At 42.5% G+C, this 20,029-nt stretch overlaps 1 protein-coding gene across 3 annotated transcripts in view; it reads right to left on the reverse strand.

Annotated features, from left to right (window-relative positions):
• The window catches only part of ap1b1 (adaptor related protein complex 1 subunit beta 1), a 32,680-nt gene that overhangs the window by 2,881 nt on the left and 9,770 nt on the right, over nucleotides 1-20,029 (reverse strand). For all 3 annotated transcript variants that reach the window (XM_084054997.1, XM_084054996.1, XM_084054995.1), the window contains exons 11-21: nucleotides 19,385-19,550; nucleotides 18,362-18,460; nucleotides 11,606-11,865; nucleotides 11,013-11,223; nucleotides 9,230-9,259; nucleotides 8,980-9,114; nucleotides 8,740-8,885; nucleotides 8,483-8,612; nucleotides 4,111-4,195; nucleotides 3,479-3,565; nucleotides 2,638-2,792 (exon numbers count right to left, since the gene is read on the reverse strand). In XM_084054997.1, the coding sequence (XP_083911123.1) occupies nucleotides 2,638-2,792; nucleotides 3,479-3,565; nucleotides 4,111-4,195; nucleotides 8,483-8,612; nucleotides 8,740-8,885; nucleotides 8,980-9,114; nucleotides 9,230-9,259; nucleotides 11,013-11,223; nucleotides 11,606-11,865; nucleotides 18,362-18,460; nucleotides 19,385-19,550 (1,504 nt within the window). The remainder of the gene's footprint in view (nucleotides 1-2,637; nucleotides 2,793-3,478; nucleotides 3,566-4,110; nucleotides 4,196-8,482; nucleotides 8,613-8,739; nucleotides 8,886-8,979; nucleotides 9,115-9,229; nucleotides 9,260-11,012; nucleotides 11,224-11,605; nucleotides 11,866-18,361; nucleotides 18,461-19,384; nucleotides 19,551-20,029) is intronic.

A 20,029-nucleotide genomic window follows, 5' to 3' on the forward strand; every position in this document is an offset into this window, starting at 1 on the left:
CTCCTTGGCTGTTGACTCAATGAACTTTGGTCTCTTTACTTATGCATGCTCCTAGCAGCAACCTTCAGACGGGTGTTCTACTGTCAGCAGTGTGAGAAAACGAGGATGCTCTCACGGCTGTATAGAAGCAGCTATTTTCCCATCGAGTAAAAATGGCCTGGGTAGTGTGGCATACGCAGGATATTCCGCTTGTATTCAAGTAACTATTGCCTTGTTAATTCTGTACACTGAAACTGAATTATATAGCTGGACTAAATCAGATATCAAAATAGTTTTAACCAAATACTCCAATATCTACAGATAGTGATGATATTGTGGGTATGAGTATTGGTACTTTCACAAAATATTTACACATTGCAGCAATAACACTTATGGCACCTTAATTAAGTGTGTAGATATTTTTTCCCCATTTCTATGTAGGTGTTGATTTTGTCTTGCACCTATACACAATTTTAGTTGGCTGTCTGCTTTTCAATAAAAGATACATTACAGCGCAAGGGGAGGCATCAACAACAACAAAGGCATGATTCAAGTCCAAGTTGAAAGACAGAAAATACTAAGGTTTATAATGAGTTTAAATATTTAACAAATTACTACTGTAGGTCACTCGGTTAAAGTTATAGATTTGTCATTGGCATTGACATTGGCCTATCTATAGTAGTATAGCAAAACAGGACTTGCCCTACATTATTAAAACGTCACTTAAATGTTTTGCCTAAAATCTAAAGTCTACCGTCAATCATATAGACGGCAGTGAGGCAAATTGGCGGGGTGTGCAAATGGCATGGCGACAAAGGGGTGTCCATTTCTGTGTTGAAAATGCATCACTTAGGCACAAACCATTGCAATTATAAACTGAGGTGGGATGGGGAAAATCAACTAATACCATTGGTCACATTGTTGCCATGGGGACAGGGGATGGGAGATGCGGACACTCCGCTGTACTTGAAAATAGGTTGAGATACAAATAGTGAGGCATCATGGGAGAGCTGAAGCCAAATTAAACGGTGTGATATCAGAAATAGGCCAAGACATGCTCTACCCTTAAAAAACAAAAAGAAAGAAAAAATTATAAATCAGCGAAAGCAAATGCCATAAAATCTAACATACTCCCCCAGCTCAGATAAACTTGACAGTCTGTTCTAAAAGGGCAAAGAGAAACCATCAGAGGTCCAAGAGAATCTAGGAATAATGCAATGGCAGGGTTTTACTTCTTCAGCCCTAAAGATAGCTAGTGTCAACAAAAGGCCATGGGCAGCTTGGTTTTCATGTGCTGTGCCAAGAGACGGGAATGGGGCCATGCAGCAGACAGAAGCACAGAGCGGCGATAAGCAGATGAGTGCACGTTGCACATTAAAGTCTACAAAGTACATCTTATGATGGAATCCATAGGTTGATCAGGATGAGCTTCCCATGTTTATTAAAGTGAATGAGACCAGAGAAGAAAGGAGATTAAAAAATATTGAAATTAAAGGATTAAAAGATGTTGACAAAACAAAAACCAACCTCCAAGTCCTCCTATAAACGAAGCAACACCACAAATGGAGGCAGACGGAGGGAAATAATAAAAAAACAAAACAAGGACATGAAAATCAAATAAACAAGAACAGAAAATCACAGACAAACCACTCACTAAATCTTGATTATACAAGTCAAATTCTATGACTTACCTCAAGGGCAATAGACTAATCATGGATTTGTCATAATTGTGTACAGTATATCAGGACATGTCACCTAATGATTCTCAACAAAACTGAGAATGCCAATTTATAATTATAAGCATGTTTACTAGGCAGGACCAATTGACAAAATTAAGTAGCAGTACTGACTGAGGATACTAAAATGCATTAAATTCCACACTATGAATAGAAACAAGCAGACTGAGTAACAAGCTGGGAGGAGAGTTGTGGACCAGACAGACATTCAGAAATTCTAAGACAAACACACTCCATAATGGGCAGAGAGAGTAGCCAGGGTGATTCCTGGCTCAGAATGGGCCTTTGTGGGGTGACAATGCATGACAGTAACCATGTGTACCTTATTTGACAGAAATCTATGCATCTTCCTGTTATTACTTACCATTTGATAAACAAAAACATATATCATGCTAAAGTAAATGAAACCATAATATATATTTTTTGATATTATGCAAAACAAAATGATTCAACAATTTATTTTAGAACATTCAATAGGGGGAGTGGAGCGAATCTGAGGGAGAGGAATGCCATAAACCATTCAAAGGGGCTTGACTACCATTATAGTGATTGATTTGTTGATAAGAAAATAACATCTCATCTTACTCGGGCACGAGGATTCATGTTTTATTCTCAATTCTTACATAATTTTGGTGCTGGTGATTTTCCTTTGGGATGGCTAAAACCTCTTTGGGGCAACAAAAATGTCTCTATGCAGGAAAAACCCTAAGTGGCACATTGACACAACATACACTTTAGGGACAAGAGACACAGAAATGTACACACATACACACTTAACATGTCACCACTACTCAACAAACCACAGTCCAATCACTATGCAATCAACCACTCCCTCCCCCATCACTACTCATCATCACCATGCAGCCATGCCTGCCCTGGTTTATAGTCATTCAATTGCCACTGCAAGGTTAATTATGCTCACCGTGTAATTTGGGTTTCCTGCCTGCACCTTCAGCTCAGCCAACACCCAGATGCCATTGGAGAGCTTCATGGACTGGTACAGCATGTCCTGGCCCTCCACTGTACGTTTGGCGATAGTGAAGACATTGCTGCCCTGCAGTTTGTTTGAGGCGGCATCTAGGAGAGGGAGTGTTTAAAAACAATGCCACTGTAGTACGTCAGAGCTGTTAGAAGTACACCGTTTTCCTGTCCATCTCCTTATCACCCCCCAGACTGGAGAAAAAAAGCTATTGGCTCCTTTCATTACTGTCCACGTTTCTCAGAATAAATATTATCATTCTTCAACACACGCGCTGTCTGACTCGCTGACTTCTGTCATGGTCTGTGGCTCTGTGATGAAACTGACATTGCCAACACCGTACCTTGCTGGGTTACTGTTCATAAATCATTCATTAAATTCAGTGGTGGTGGTCACTCCATCCAGGCTGCCAGCATAGCAAAAGGTATGGGCTCTAATTTGGAATCAACTACCCATCCTAAGCCTTTGTGTCACTACCGTGACAGAATGGGCTTCTAAATCCCTCTCTCTTTGTTTGCTTGGCGGAAACTCAATCTATTTGGGGGGTGGTCAGATCTCCATTAAGCCATCATTAGTAATTTCACCTCCAGTATAGTTGGCACTCACACTTGTGTAAAACCAAATTATCACAGGTAAACAGATGGTAGACGATGAGGAGTTCTCATCAAATGCAAATTGTTTCATCAGTATAGCCATCTATATATGAAATGAAGAAAATACAAGTTGTGGAGGTATTGAATAATTTCCTTTACTCCTGCACATTTCATATTTTCCGCCTCCTCACCAGAGTTCAGATGACAGTCTTTGATGTGGAACTGGGACTCGTTATCATTAGGAATGTCTTTCCATGTGGCCAGGAACACCTGCCTCTCTGTGGAAGGGGTGGAGGGGGGGGGACAAAAAAAAGGCTGTTAGATGGATTAGAAAAATAGAACAAGTAAGACTATATGAGGCAAGGGGAAGTGATGTGCGTGAAGTAAAAGTAAATTTGTTGCTGAACGTTAGGCTTCATTGCCACGGTTTTGGCAATGGAGCATTAGTTAGTTTGCAGCCTCTGGCAGCCGTCCTGCTGCTGGCCCCATCTGGAGAATCCATGGGGGGGGGGCATCCACAGACACATTTCCCCCAGATTGCGTCAACCAGACCGAGGTAACCAAACAACAAGGGGTAAACTGGTTCACAGTGGCGCCACTGCCTTGTGAGCCGAGAGCAAGTGCGTGGCGATGACATGCAGATGATCACTCAGAGCTGCAGACACCAGAACGTCTGCATCGCACGCACGTGCCATCATAATAAAGTGCACTCAGGTGGAAGCCAACTCAATAGACTGACGTAAGTGTTGTGTGCTGACATCACAGGGTTTGACGCTTTTGAATGGGGAGCGAGACAGAGAGGGTGGGGGTAAAATATACTCACCCATCTTCCCATCCTCCACAAACAACATGCTGATGGGGTACTGGCTGCTGAAGTAGAATACGTCAATGTTGTTCTTAACAGCCACCTGTGAGAGGGATACATCCAAGTAAGAGAATAGGAAAGGAGATAAGGAGATATGAGTAGTTCCCTCTCAAGTGCTCTGAAAAGGATGGGTAGGGTAGTGCTGGTGCTATGTGTGGGAGTTTACCCTCCAGTGGTATTGAAATTCACACACTAACACACCATTGCATCTCTGCATCGTTCTTTAGCTGTCAGTCTGTTAGCTGTTCTCTATCCATACCTCTCAAGTCTGCATTGCATCTCTGCATAGATATGTCACTCTGTTCTCTATCCATAGAGTCAAGTCTGCAAGGTGAGGTCAAGGCTCTAGGTTATTCTTATTTGTGCCAAAACCGCAGAGTGTATATGGGCTTATTTTACATAAGACAGCCCACCTCTAAAAATAGTGAGGCAATGAAATACAAGAACAACTTTTATGGAAGCTCTGGGAGCAGTAACAAGCAGCAGGCTATTATGGACCAGGCTGCTCAACAGAGCAGCTTTGAGTGAAGGACAGTGAGTTCAGGCAGGGATGGCAAGAGAGTGGCTCCTGAATAATTCATGGGGTCACGTCACATATAAGTTGTGGATGGGGTGACAGGCTGCCTGAATTGTGGGAACTGGAAAAGGGGCTATAGACTCTTTATTCCAACTTTCAGAACATGGGTGATTCGGGCTCTATGATAAAAGGGGAGCAGAACTTGTTAAAAGCTTGACATTCAGCGTTAAGGCCCACTAAACATGGAACTGTGGCCCATTCCTGCTTTGACAAACTGGATGTGGTCATGTGGGCTAGCAAGGGTGGCACTCTATCCCCTTTGGACCAAATTAAATACTGCCCTATGAATACTTCATCTATAAGAACAAAACAATGTTCGTGTACCTATAACCATTTCTTACATGCATTTTAGATTACTAGAGTCACACCTACGCCGCACTGCCGATCCGACTAATATGTCTGAGTCATACTGTTGGGGGCTTTGTCAGAATACCCGTTGTACCCGTGTGTCTGTGTCCCTTTTGTGCCCATATATGGAGATATCTCTATCTATCAGTCCTTATCCCTTTTATAACCACTAGACCATACCCGGTCGGCGCAGCGCATCCGTGGGGGGATATGCGCACATGATCTGGCAACCCGGGAGGCAGTTTGTCCCATAGCTGGGCAGCCGCAGCTATGGGACGACATTCTTTGACACAAAAACGCTAATAAGAAGCTGGGATTTGATTAAATTGAAAAACGGGCTTCACAGTTGTGTTCAGATGGTAATGGTCAATGGCTGTGTGCAAAATCAGAGCAATTGGTCCAGCCAGTGAGGAGAACCGGGTAGCTTCACCACCACCACTACAAACGCACGCACAGAGGTTACTAGAATTATAGTAGGATAGTAGGATATATGGAAATCCCTGATGTCATCAGTATATGCCCATATATTGGAATGGCCATATAAGGGCATATTAGTTGGATCTGCGGTTCTGGACACCTGGATATCCGAACTACTCACACCCTCGAGTCCTTGCCGCTGCGCGCGCAGAGTTTGAAGTTGGTCGGTCCCATAAATGCATATGACCATATATGGGCATAGCGGTCGGATCTGTGGCTCTGGACAACCAGATCTCTGTATATGTCAGTCCTTGCCCCTTTTATGCCCATATATGGAGATCGCTGATGTCATCAGTATATGCCCATATAAGGGCATGTCCCCTTTTGTGCCCATATATGGAGCTGACTTTTTGGTTTGCAGCTGATACCATGAGACACATTGAGGTTAGACAACACACTCCATATTTAGGCGTAGCTGCATTGGGAAGTCTTTATGGTTATGGCCGAGTCAGAACGACGTCAGAGGTTCGCCCGCCTGACCCGCACTCCCATTAGCTAATTTTAATATAGGATAAACTAAGATATAGCATAATTTCACACTACACTAGTTTCACTTTGCACATTTCCTATTAGTGTACACAACCAGGGAATGCCAAGGTAAACAATGAGTTGGTAGGAATATACAGCAGTTGAATGTGGTGAAGAATATTTTTCATTTTATTTAGTGTTATTAACACATCGGGTGCCAAACATGGTCTGAACCGAGTAGCGATTCAGTGCCAAACACCTTTTTTTTTCTTCTTTTTTTCCCACCTTATAGATCACCGTGCCAAAAAACATGGTCATCCGCTTCTATAACTCCAAAACTGTTTACGTTGGGGAAAACGACTCATTTTGTATGCGCGATCGCTGCGCCAGTGTGACCCGCGTGAAAGATGTTATCGTTCCAGGCGTTAGCCAGGACCATCGTGCAAAATGCACGCATGCTTTGTTTGTTTCACATGGATTGCTCGTCGTGGAGTCTACAGCTTAAACAGCACTGCACAGCTCAACGGTGAGATTTCTGGCACCGAACGTAATCTGTCATTATAAAATTCTGGAACCGAATGTGTTAAATATTACTACTCAGCTTAAGTATAGTTGACCAGAAGCCAAGTCCAAGCCAAATACCACAGCTTTGGCATTCATATTAGAGATGAATGTAATCTTTTGATGAAATTACAACACATGAACACCCTACAATATGACTATATGTGATGGATTAATTTTTTTATGTCAGCTGTCACAGCAACAATACAGAAGAAAGAAGCTTAACTATGACACAATGGAATAAGAGCAAAGACAATGTGGGAACGGCACTTGACCTTTATGTCATTTTCATAATCATGGTGCATGTTAAGGTTACTTGTCAGTGCCACCACATCAACATTTTTAGTTGCCCTGCCTAGGGGGTATCTTTGCTGGTGGTGCAGCGCATGGCAGTTCTCACAACATACTTCTAACTAAAATCCATTTACTGTTGATTATGGGCAAAACACTACAGAACATGAGTATCTTCAAAAAACAGTATTTATTAACTATATGTGGCGCTCGGGTGGCGCAGTGGCCTGCCCACAACCGCGGTTGTCGAGTAGGGGAGGGAAGCCGCGCGGGAGAACAAGGGGTAAACCAAAAAATGACATCAATTATTAGGTTTAATTGTAGATGAGATGTGGTTTTAACTATGAACCTATTTGTAAGCAGAGTATTACAAATAGAGTAGAGCAGAGTATTTGGATGGGAAGACGTGAGCCAACTGTTGAAGGCCTGTTCACAGTCTGCCATGTTTTGCCAACAGCCACATCATTCCCAACAGGCAGGCTCAGCAGGGCTCTAGATTAACTTAACCCACTGGTGGCACTGTTGCTTTCTCAGTTGGTTGCACCAGCACATGATTTAGTCTCACCATTTTTCGGTGTGGCTCCGCAGGACGGCTAGCCGTCTAGGATAGGGTCTGTCTGTCTCTCCATTTCCGTGTTTCCGCAATTGTTAATGTCAGACATTTTCATTTAAACTGGCAGCTTTTGACAATGTTCATTAAACCACAGAAAATGTGCTACTTCATCTCAAATGAAGAGAAGCAAAACAGAACCAGCCAAAAGATGACAATACAAGATGGGTGGTGCCGAGCCTTTCAAGTCAGGCCTGCAGCTAACGCAGGGCTACAGGGGCCAGGGGAACAAAGCAGCAATGCGATGTGTGTGACCACTAATGAATGTGCCCACCTCCAGCATCTCTACTAGACCGTCTCTTATCTCCACTCTCCAGCTGCATAGGCCTCCTAGCCCAACCAGTCTACTGAATGCTCCTGATCAAAAAGGAGGCAATCAAACAATCCAAAAGGCTGTCCCTTTATTGTATTCTATCCTTTGTATTTGCAGGATTCAACAGCACAGCAGCAGAACTGCTTATGTGGGCAGACTCATCACACATCGTATAACAAAGACAAAACCTAATGTTCCATGAGACACAGCGAGCTTCCCAAATATGGTATTTGAGCAGCTACAAACATTTTAGTTTTTGACCTGTACTTGTCACTTTGGGTATTCAACTTAAATTTGTGCCTGGTTGTGTACTGTGTACGTGTGGTGTTTTATTCATAGCAGAAAATCCATTTTCCAAGGTGCTCCTTACATCCAGCTGGAAACTGGCCAAAGGGAGGTGATAGAGCAAAAGCAGTTTTGAGTTCCATGGCACTCTAGCCAATAGTTTTCGAGATTATCTTGTTGGGGACCAAAGCGTTGGACGGACAGACGGTCGGACAGATGGACAGACCAACCAGCATGGCCACACTTGGAGCTCTACAGCTAGCTGTGCTAAAATGATTTGGCATCCAAAATGTACTGCTGTCCAAATACTGTCCATTTTAACACATCAGTTCAGCTTACATATTCACGTGGAAATAAAGCAAAAAACAAAAAACTAAACGTGATACCGTATGGAGGTTACCTGCAGATTATTAAGGGGCTCCATCTTCATGACAGGCCCCACGGTGTTGAGGGGGAGGGAGACCTCCATGGTTTGATTGGGGCCGAGGGGTGTGAGAACCTGGAGGGGACCAGCTGGGGCCAGACCAAAGCTACAGATGGAAAAAAGGGAGAGAAAGGGAGAGAAATATGTACAAACATGTCAAGAATCTAAAAGATATAACAAAGCACAATGATCACATTTTGAAACTCTTGGTCTTCAAATGGCTCCTACTGTACCTGTTTCTGTTGAACTGAACGGCAAAGTCAGTCATAACGCTCATAGCCTTGTTGGTGAAGGTCATCTCCATTTGAATGACCCCAGCGCGACGGGCAAAAGTACCAGAGATCTCTAGACCTTTGGCCTTCATGGCTGGCAGCCACACCTGAACAATGATTTATGTAATGATGCGTTAGGCTTTGACAGGTCTTTGCATCTACAGACTTCTATGTGTGTAATGGTTTTACATGGAGACTCACCGTTTTAGCAGGGACGTAGGCTCCCGTTGGCATTCCAACTCCTCCAAGGTCAAACAGGTCACCGAATCCCCCAGCAACTGGGGCGTTAAGAGAGGCTGGCATTACAGCCGGAGGTGCCCCAAACGCAGCCCCCATCTGTAGGACCATAGAGCAACATTGTCACACGACAAAGTTTAAACACGTAAACGAGCACTGCAACTGCAAGATGAATGTCTGAAAATAAATAAATAAACAGAAAAGAGATACTTACAGCAGGACTTCCTCCGATGTCACCGCCAAGCTAAAGGGAAAAAAAGCAAAGCAATTTAGGTTATTTATTACTGCAAGATAAAACAATATTTTGGGAAGTTTGGAGATTGATGGGAGGAAAGGATGGGTGTTTTCATGATTAATGACAGCTACCAGGTACAGACTGATGGGAGGAAAAGGAATGGGTGTTTTAATGATTAATGACAGCTACCGGGTACAGACTCTGAAAGGGTAACAGCTAGCGGAAGGCAATAGCAATACAGGGGTTGCAATATTATAGTTTATCTTCCATTTAATTTGATGTTTTCACTGTACTCTTCAAAGCTGCTTGTTCAATGTCAGAGCCTTCTCCTGAAATCCAGAAGGGTTCGTTCAAATGCTACCCATCAAGAGCTAAGGAAATCACACGTGAGAGCAGCACTGTAAAAGTCTACAGCAGTGAGTTGTCAAAGTATTAGCAGAGAAAGAGACGGTAGAATATAGAACAGAAAGAACTAATTCGTTTAGAATGGAAAAACCTGTAAAGATGGCAGCATCCATCGACAACAAAAACAAAACCGGCACCTTTGTCTGCATATCATTAGGAAAATCTTGCCCATCATAGACCTAATAAAAATAATGTCATCACCTTATTGTGTCCTTCGGAGACAATTTTAACACTTCATGTTGTAAATAATTCACTGATGTTCCCAATTGTAAAATGTAAAAGATGTATGACAGAACTTCAATTTGATTTAGATGACTTCCAATTCAAAGAGACAAGAGTCTTGCCTTATTAGTCAGACTTTACTGCACAGGGGCATTTCCAAAACGGTAGTGACCCGACTTTGATATTACTACTAAAAGGTAAAGAGTACAGTGAACTAAAAGCCCAACAGCACTAAATACAAACAAAACTACATTGTTTTTTGTTCTGGTGAACTACAACAGACAAGTTGACTGCTGGAAAGGATTTACATCGCAGCAGCATAGAGTGGAGCATGGGAGGGATCTACAGTTTGCCGCCGGCCTTTGCTGGTCTGCCGTCCCCCTGAACCAACCTCAGCAGTGGGGCTGTACTCTGGGGACGATGAGGGCTGGGGAGAGGGCTGAGGTGAGTTAGGAGTGTCCGTCCCCAGGGGACTGTGTGGCTGATGGAAAAGATGAAACACACCAAGAGTCCAATGATAAGGAAAGGAAAGGGGACTCTGAGGTACAGGGGACATATCTGCGCTATAAATCAGGAGGATAAAGAGTGACGAACACCTAGGGATACAGCAGATATGTACAAATGACTGACAGATGCATGAGAGAATTAAGACAAGAACAAAATATATGGTACAAGTGAGGGGACAGGGGACAGTTAATTACAGAACAAGCATAGGAAACAAATGAGGAAAACAACACAGAGCTAGTGTAAGGGTCTATGCACTGAGATGGCGTGACATGACATGGAGTGTTATTTCTCCCTCTGAGTAATTACCGCTTCAGTCTCATCCCCCATCTGCAGGTGTAGCATTGAGCAAAGAGAGGAAAATACAAAGGGGTCAAAAGAAACAAAAAGCAAGAATTGGGGGGGGGGGGGGGGGGGGGGACACCACACGACTGTGACCAACTTCCCTTGGCTTTATTGTTGCAGAGCAGACCTCCTCCAGCAACAACAGACATAGACGATCTACTAAGAATCTAACAAAAACTCATTGGTACTCCTGACACCAGATATTATGATGGTAGAGACAGCCTGTTAGACCACAACATTCCCAGTGTAGGCATGGTGGCTGGTGGCAGTGCAGAGTAACACTTACCAAACTGTCTAGCCCTCCTCCCAGAAGGTCCATCGACCCCATCTGCATGCCAGGGGCAGGAGGTGGCGGTCCAGTGGTGGTGGTGGCAGGAGGTGCCAAGTCCAGGTTGAGCAGGTCTCCCAAGAGGTCTCCCTGGGATGGGATGACAGCAGGCGGGGCCTCTGAGGCACCAGCTGCAGAATCTGGGCCCGGGCTCTCTCCACTCTCCCCGCTAGAGGGCAGAGAGTGTAGGGAAAAAAAACATGCATTTCATTTTTGTCTCCCAATAAACTTTCCAAACAAATGTTTGGAATTTCCAGTGGCATGCTTGATAGTGACAATTTCAAATCTACAGTAAACTTGATTTATTAAAATATCTTTTGTAATTTATCAATTTATTCTGTATATTCTCAATATTGTAAAGCACTTGGAACTACATGCTATGCATGAAAGGAACTATACAAATACATTTTAGTAGTAGCATGTTTATTTGACTTCATTCAAACAAGCTAAATGTGAGGCTAGCTGAACCACCAGAGCCGACTCAACTGTCTCCAGAGAACTCCACTGACTGAGGTATTGGGGGAAAAATGAGCATAATGTGCATGACTCACGATCCAGCACGGGCAGGGAGTCTCTTGTGCTGCACACCACGGCTGCCCTCCACAAAGGCACTGGGGGGCTTGTGGTACACAGAGGCCAGGGTACCAATGTGGCAGATGAGCTCCTCCAGCAACGTGGGCTCGATCAGGTCAGTTTCCTCAGAGATCAGAGGCTTCTCGGCCAGAACCACCTCCTTGGCGGCAACGGGGTCCGTTGATAGAAGACGCCAGTAGATGTAGCCACGATCTCTCAGGTCTGGGTTGTCGGAGTCCTGGAGACATGATGATGACAAACTATTTATAAAATGTAGTAAGTGTAATAAATACTTAACTTTAGCCTCTTTTCTTAGTCTTGACAGCCTGAACAGGATGTTAAGATATTAAAAAAATAGAGCAGAGAATCTTAGGGTACTGCTGGCTCTTAGATGAAAGGCAAGGCTCATCCTTTATTAAAATTGACTAATAGATTTGCATATTCATAGTTCCTACAGTAAATGCAGTTAATGCACAAAATCTCTCTAATCTCTGTCTGTAGTTCAAACCTCACTGTACAACATTGACTACTGTAGGACTGTGTTCAACAACTCAGAGCTGCATTCATTAGTCAGTCGCCTTTTCTGCAAGGGGTATAACATTATTCATTCATATATTCGCCCAATATGGTAGCTGTATTTCCTCTCAAGCTGGCACATAACCGTGCTGATTGTCAGCTGTAGTCTGTACCGAGTGTTTGGAGCAACTGGCAGACGTCACCCAATTTAATCTCCAGACACCTTGAGGCGATGTCGGGACATGACAGCTTGAAGGGCAAATCTCAATTTACTACTCCTGTGTCAAGGGTTCGGATGAAACAGGCTTGCCTAGTCTCATTTACAGTATATACTTATATTTTCTACATAATCTGATCTCCCAGCTATCGAGCTATGCCTTGATGGCTGATTAAGTTCCATTGATCATGGATAAGGGAATTCAATATTGGAAGTTTCAGTGTGCAGAACATTTTCCTTTCGTTTTCTTTTTATTCTGCACCTGAATCCAATTGGGTTGGATGTACACACCAGCAGGGTTTCCAGCAGACCTTGCCCTGTGCGCACACACACACAGGGCTCTCCCCCTGGCCTCCCCCCTAGGCTAACCTTTTTCCTGCCGGAAACCCTGCACCCTTTATATCGCACTGTGATGCAAATATATTTGAACAAGATTGTCTTATCAGTGCACCAGTTCAACAGCTGTAACAGTGCTAGAATGGCCCAAGTCCATTATGCTGGAACCAGAGCTGATGATACTACAAGTGATAAAGTCATTGCATTTGTTGTGAGTTGGCAAGGTGGACACTTGGCTGCCAGCAGGCCAGTGCTTAAAAGAATGAAGGACATCAGTGTCAAAACTGACTCAGAAATGGCCAGCGACAGGAAGCGCAATAAATGAATGCAGGTTCATTCAAGGACAACTGCAGGTGGCAATGACATTCGAACGGTGAAAGCATTTACATTGCATCTCCTCCAAACTGTGCCAGATTGCCTCTGTTCAGCAGAACAGATCATTATCAATCTTAATTCTTAAAAAATACTGCCTGAACCTTTATGATAATCTTTTTTTATAAATATATATAAAACATTTTATTGGCGACAGGCAAAACTAGAAAAGTGTGCTCCTCTGAGCACAGGTCTCCGTCAGGCAGGGTTGTCTACCCAGGGCCCACAAACTTTGGTCAATGTATATCGATTTGTGTGATTTTGGACACAATCTGTAGGAGTAGTAGCAAAAAGTGTGTTTTAAAGAAAATTCTCTATGGCAGAAAATGTAATCTGACACAAACAGGGCCTATAAATTGTCATAATCCAAGGAATCCAGCAAAAAACATGGCCAAAACATGAAGTGGGTTGAGATTTGAAACATTTGGGATGGAGGTTCTTCCTTGGCTTAGTGGGAATGTGCGTGCAAAGTTTCCCAGCAATCGGGCGCTACATTCATATGTGTGGCGTTTTGTGCAAAACGGCCACCCCATAAACTGTGGATGCCAATCATAAAGGAATCCAAAAAATCTGACGATACATCTTGCAAAAAAGAATCTGCAGGAGCAATATAAGCTACGGTCTGTTGTCATGGTTACGGTGCCTGCAGGCTATGGGATCTGCTATGTTGTCACGGTAACGTCGGTGGGTGGATTTACACACTCTCGCAACGACACACAGACTGATGCGGGGGAGCGCTTTGGATATCATGTCTATAGCGCACACAGAACGTATTGACAAGCTCAATTTTCAAATGAACGTCGTGTTATTAGCACAAATAGCTTAGCTGAAACAATGTAAGCTTGGACTTCTCATGGTTGTGGTAATGACTTATAACTCAACATCCAGGTAAATGACTGGGTTGTTACACACAGCCATGATCAAATGAGCAGTCTACTCTCCAAAGGATTAACTAAGCATATACTGTGTACACAGTGCATTAATCTAGAATGCGTACATCCCCGGGTATGGACTAGTGTAATATACAGGTAGGTATACACGCAAAGCTTATCAGCTTGCCTGGCGTGGCCATGGTTATTGCACTGACATGTCCAGTCCATATATGAGCATAGCTGAGCACCCGCCACAGACAGACAAGACAGTCAGTCCTTATGCTTCACATAGGGGTGGGGGGGGGCACTACGTGGTAAAGGTGCAATGTAGCAATCTTGGCTATAGAGCATGCGTCTTCACCAGAGTTGCTACTGGGGGGCGCCAAATGTTTGTGCGATAGGAAAAACAATTTGTTTTGTTTTTCCCCCAAAAGCCTAATGTCTGAAAATACATGAATCCAACATGTTTTTAGCAAAGATAACTAATAAAACAAATCTATGAAGCCATCAAAGCTGCAATTAAAAAGAAGAAAACAGTGGAATATTTCGAAGTTGGTGTCAAATGATTTGAGACCAGCTTGGAAGTATTCCACCGTTTTCAAAAACGGTCAACAAACACTGAGACAATCAGTTAAGTGTGGTGAATTAGCTTTGAAAACCTCATATCGAGTTGCATGGAAGACTTTAAAAATAAAACACACCACAACATATGAAGTGGGGGTCCCTTCTTCGTCTCTCTTGCAGCTAAGGTGTTCTTGGCCTGAAAAACTTTGAAGGCCCCTGCTATAGTGCGTTTGCTTACCAACAAGGGTCTAACCGTCTCTCCAGCTCTTTAGTAAACAGAAAATACCCTTTCAGGTCAGGATACCATTTTTTCTCCACTCTTATTGCCAAGCAGTTATCCAGTTTGTGGATAGGTTCAGGGGTTAAGGATCTAGGAGGGCAGTTAGTCAATGAGATTGCCTTCAAACTCCCGCAATCGGAGGTTGAAGCTAGAAATTGGGTACTGGTACCGGTTCAGGAGCTCTTGACATTTTCTTTTTCGGTCCTTGTGACCTTCCTGCCACCTGGCTGCCAAATGAGCAGCATACATATATATTTTAGAGAAGAGCCCTTGCAGAGTTAAATAGGCTAACATGTTGGTACAGAACAGGGGTAAATGGAGTCTTCCCATTGATATTCCTTCAGGGTTTCAAATTCATGCTGTACAGGGGTGTCAACATTCACACATTTACAGTATGTGCTGCAAAACATTCACTTATACAACTCAACAGGGGGGGGGGGAAACGGTGTGAAATGCAGCCTCTGTAACACTGAGTTAAATGACTATTGGTGGTGTAATGAGATGTGTTCCCCCACTTACAGTATATATTATGCTCACTGTCTGCGACTCAAGTCTGGCTGCCAGACCCTGAAGGCAGAATGGGCCAGTTACTTGCGCTGTATTCTTGATCTAATTTCCAATGCTATAATTCTATTTGAAAACCATAGTAATATTGAAATGTAGTGGCGGAAGAACCTATGCAGGAGAGTAAGAAAGGCCTAGGGCCTGTGTGTGCAGAAAATGATGATTCATGATGAAAAGCATAAAAAGTAGTACAGATACTTTGTTTACTCTTACTCTGCTTACTTACAGTAAATGTTCTAAGCATGATTAACAAACAATGAGTTCACATCTTATCTGGGAAAGTGACCACGAAGGGAGAGAAGATGGCTCCCACAGGAGATTGATCGGACACAAGAGGCAGATCATGAGTTGTACACTAGGTCAAAGTGAACTTATGGGGAAATTTATGTATTTTGTTATACCTAGAAATCACGTGCAGATAACCATATGGCCTAGTCACAAGATGGTTAATATTGCCTAATATTAAGAAATAGATGAGAAGAGGAGGAGGAGAGACCTATTGCCTACTGACAGAAGGGTTATAATTTTACTAATGTGTGTGTAATCAAAGAATTGAACGGAGGAATGGAACGGAGATGATCTGGAGCATTGCTTGCTTATGCTATGCTATTTTAACCTGACTGCACGCAAATAAACTGAGACTGATTGAGGATCCACCTCGACTTGTGTCCTTCCATCCATACACCTGGTGAAAGAGTATCCTAGTCTACAGGTATCCACTTCAGAAACCAACAGGCTAATATAGACGGCCCGATCCATCAGATTCTGTGACAATATGCCCAGACCTCCCAAAAAATGATATACTACTGTAAACTTCAAATCAATATTTTACAATAGTGTGTTTTGAAAGCTCTTCATACCTATAACTGGTTTGTATTCTATATTTAAAGGGCAAGACCACTTTAGTAGAGGTTTGGGTTGTGTAGTTACCTTGCCATGGGGTAACTCCAAACGTGCACAAGAAATCAAAAATAATTGCTCCGTTGATTAGAAATTGATAATTCAAAATATGCTCCTCATTGACTTACATTGTACGGTAAAACAGCTCTCAAAGGTACTATTTTAGCACATAAACAAACAAAAACAATTCAGACAATATAGAACATCACCAAACCCAGTACTGTTTGTTTTTTATATAAAAATGTTAACTTCCTGTTGATTTTGCTATCTTTATTAAGAAGAAAACCCGGACTGGATTTGCGGATCCGGATCCGGATCTTCAAATACAGGCATGCAAACAGCCCTGATGTGAAAAAGGTGACAACATGTTGTTTTCTTTCGGGTCAGGTGTCACACAATTGCCCTATTTGGGTTCAAAAAGGTGACTGTAGCTGAAAAGTGACACTTTTGCATGCCTGCAAATAGTAAAATCAGCAGGAAGTTAACATTTTTATAAAAAAAATAAACAGTACTGGGTTTGGTGATGCTCTATATTGTCTGAATCAACTTTGTTTGTATTGGTTTACGGGCTAAAAGAGTGACTTTGAAAGCTGTTTCAGCATACAATGTAAGTCAATGAGGAGCATATTTTGAATTATCAATTTCTAATCAATGGAGCCATTATTTTTTATTTCTTGCACACCTTTGGAGTTACATCATGGGAAGGTAGCTACACAACCCAAACCTCTACCAAAGTGGTCTTGCCCTTTAATTATGTAGAAGGCATTGATACATTTATTGATCGATCACAGGAAACGCTGGAAAACATCTCGATACAATACCTGTACACAGAGTGCCGCGCTAAGAGCTGCTATTTTTGAAAAATCGTGAAAATGTGTGCAAATCTTTGAATATATATAGTTTTAAATCGAACATTTTTAACTCAAATTTTTGCTTCTGGGGGTCCCTGGAACAAAATATTTTGAGATGGGGTCGGCGGCCAAATACACATAATTTTGGGGGTCCTTGACATGAAAAAGTTTGAGCACCACTGATATAGAAACAAGTTTTTTCAGAATACTGTAGGGATTTAGAAGACATTTGTAGAATCGGCTTCAGGTCTTAATGGGTTAAGTCGTTGGTGGGAAAAAAACTGCCGTTACGGACGGTCTTTCCAAACCAGTTCAGAGAGTCAGGACATCTGCCAGTTCAGGAGAACATTTTCTGAGACTTTATGTCAATTTGCAGTTACAGTATATCACCTCCCTTTCCGAAAACTTCAGAAGGAGCATGTATTGCACTTAAGATGTCAACTTCAACAAACTAATGGCCTACGTCGAACCGGACTACAAAATGCCACGAACCGACTGGAGAAATGATACAAAACGTGAGCTTACAAAACACAAATAGGCAATTCTGCTTTGACAGGCAATTATTGGATGTCTGTATGAACAAGATCTCCTACATACTTTAACAGCGGTCTGGGCATCTTTTTCCATCAACAATTAACAGGGGTCTGGGCATCTTTTTCCATTAAAAGTTAAACATTTAAGTATTTAAAAACAGGAGGTTAAAAATGTTACACCTCTACACTGCACAAGACAACAAATGGGAAGAAATGCACATCTTATGCCTATAAATATCTGGACTGCAGGTAACTAATTGTAGGTTACTTTAGTACTGGTGTTCCTGACAGCTTGACCTGCTGTATTATTTATTTTGCTATCTTAAGTTACGTTTTTAGATAATCATTCACAAGGTCTAAAATCTTTTGGATTTTCCCTCCAGGTATTTTGTTATATTTTGATTGATACATTGGCCTTTGCTCTAGTAATTCTACAACACTCCTCTACGCTGAAATGTGAGTCACAGCAGGAGTAATTTAGCCTGCCTTTTCATCTCTATACACACGCAGGATGGAGGTGGATCAGAACCAATTTCCGGGAATGGGTGTTACAGTTACGTCTCAATACAGCTTAAGTTGTAATGGTTTATTCAAAGGATATTATGGGGCTTAGGTCTGATGATCGTAGCCCTTTAGCTCCTTATTAGATGGAGTGTACAGTAATATGGTTGAACAGTGATGGTGTCTGATGCATAATTTAGGTCTGTGTGTACATGTGTGTGTTCTCACCTGTGTGGCAAGGCTGAGCACCTGCTGCACCAGTTCCTGGGTCTCAGTGGGTTTCTTCAGGAACAGTTTGACTATAGCAGTCAGCAGTTGCAACTGCACCTGGAGAACCCGGCAGACAATACATCACAATTCTTTGGTTAGTCATTTTAACCTTCATATGAAGTATAATGGTGAATTCCCCTTCTAACAATACTATACAACCTTAATGAATGCACTGTATAGGTTCTCTAATTAAATGGCATTGTAGTAGGCCTTTGTCTCTCCTGGAAGAAAGAATGAAAATTACACAAAATTCTCACCAAGGCACAAAAATAACCTAGCTTAACTTGAGCACTACTTACAGGGCAGCCGCTAATCCCAACAAGGTGTGACAGGATAGAATATGGCTTTACAAAGCTGCTATTAAGCTATTGACCATTGTAAGGGTTTTTGTTTTATTTAGGGGTCAGTATATTCAACATTATAAGCTATTTGGGACTTTGCAGAGCATCTGTCTAGTAGTGCTGTGCACTACTTCATTCGTCCAGGCATGGTGCACACTCAGCCTATGACATTCGGCAGTTATTTTTCTTCTTTTTACCAGATCTGAATAGCATCAATGTACTTGGCCTACTGCAATGGCCTTGGCCTGTTAGTGCTTGGGAAACAGAAGCCAGGTGGAAACAATCCCATTAGCCAGGTCAGCCATTTGTGCTACAAAGCTCTGTAGGGTGTTCGATTAAATGAACGGTGGGCACTGACCAACTGCAGAGGCGTAAAATGCATGAAAAACCAGTAAACCTCGCTGGGGGACTGGACTGGATGTTTATGATCTAATCCTGTATGCGATTTGAAAAATTCAATACGTTTGCCCTTTGTCTTTCAATACAATTTCCTCGTTTAAAAAAGGTTAGCACTCTGGCCCACCTGTTCTTTTATGCAGGATAAAGTCAACACAATATGACAGTTTACAAATAGAATCCTCCCAAGTATACAGACAATTATTTAAGATGGTCCACCCTCTAGCCCACCATGCAAACAGACCTGAGTGCTTTCATCATGGAAACCCTCCAGGAAGCTCTCCAGCAGCTCGTCAGCATTGTCGATACGCTCAGCATACTCCCCCACTATCCAGATCATGGCTGCCCGTGCCTCTGGCTCATCTAGGGAGTCGAGGTTCTCACACAGTGTGGCGATCACACTCTCATACCTGTCAACAGGCACACGCACAGCAAGTTACACATACAGTACATAGGCGCTCTCGGGGGTTAATTTTGTATGTACCAAACAATTACTTTTCATTGGTTAAGAATTTCTAAAAACCCACAGATAGACTTAAAGGATGACGTCACACATTTACATCTTCATATAAGATTGGTCCTCAGTAATGCTCATTATGATATGGGACATATTTTTGTCTGCTCGGTCTGTGTCTCAGAGACCTTCGGCCTGGCGGAGACAACAAATGCACCAGGGAGATGAGAATCAAAACAACTTAATGTAAAGCCATAGTATTGTAATTTTATATAGGAATATACACTATAGAAATGTCATTATTTTATTCTAAGTAATATTCATTTATAATTGCATGGCCACCTCCACGTGAGTACTATCATAGACCATAAAGATCTTAATTACAATTCAGGCATTTAGCAGACGCCCTTATCCAGACTGACTTACAATGAGCAA

The sequence above is a fragment of the Gymnoscopelus microlampas genome (genome assembly GCF_963454915.1).
Source record: "Gymnoscopelus microlampas genome assembly, chromosome: 4".
Classification (NCBI taxonomy): domain Eukaryota; kingdom Metazoa; phylum Chordata; class Actinopteri; order Myctophiformes; family Myctophidae; genus Gymnoscopelus; species Gymnoscopelus microlampas.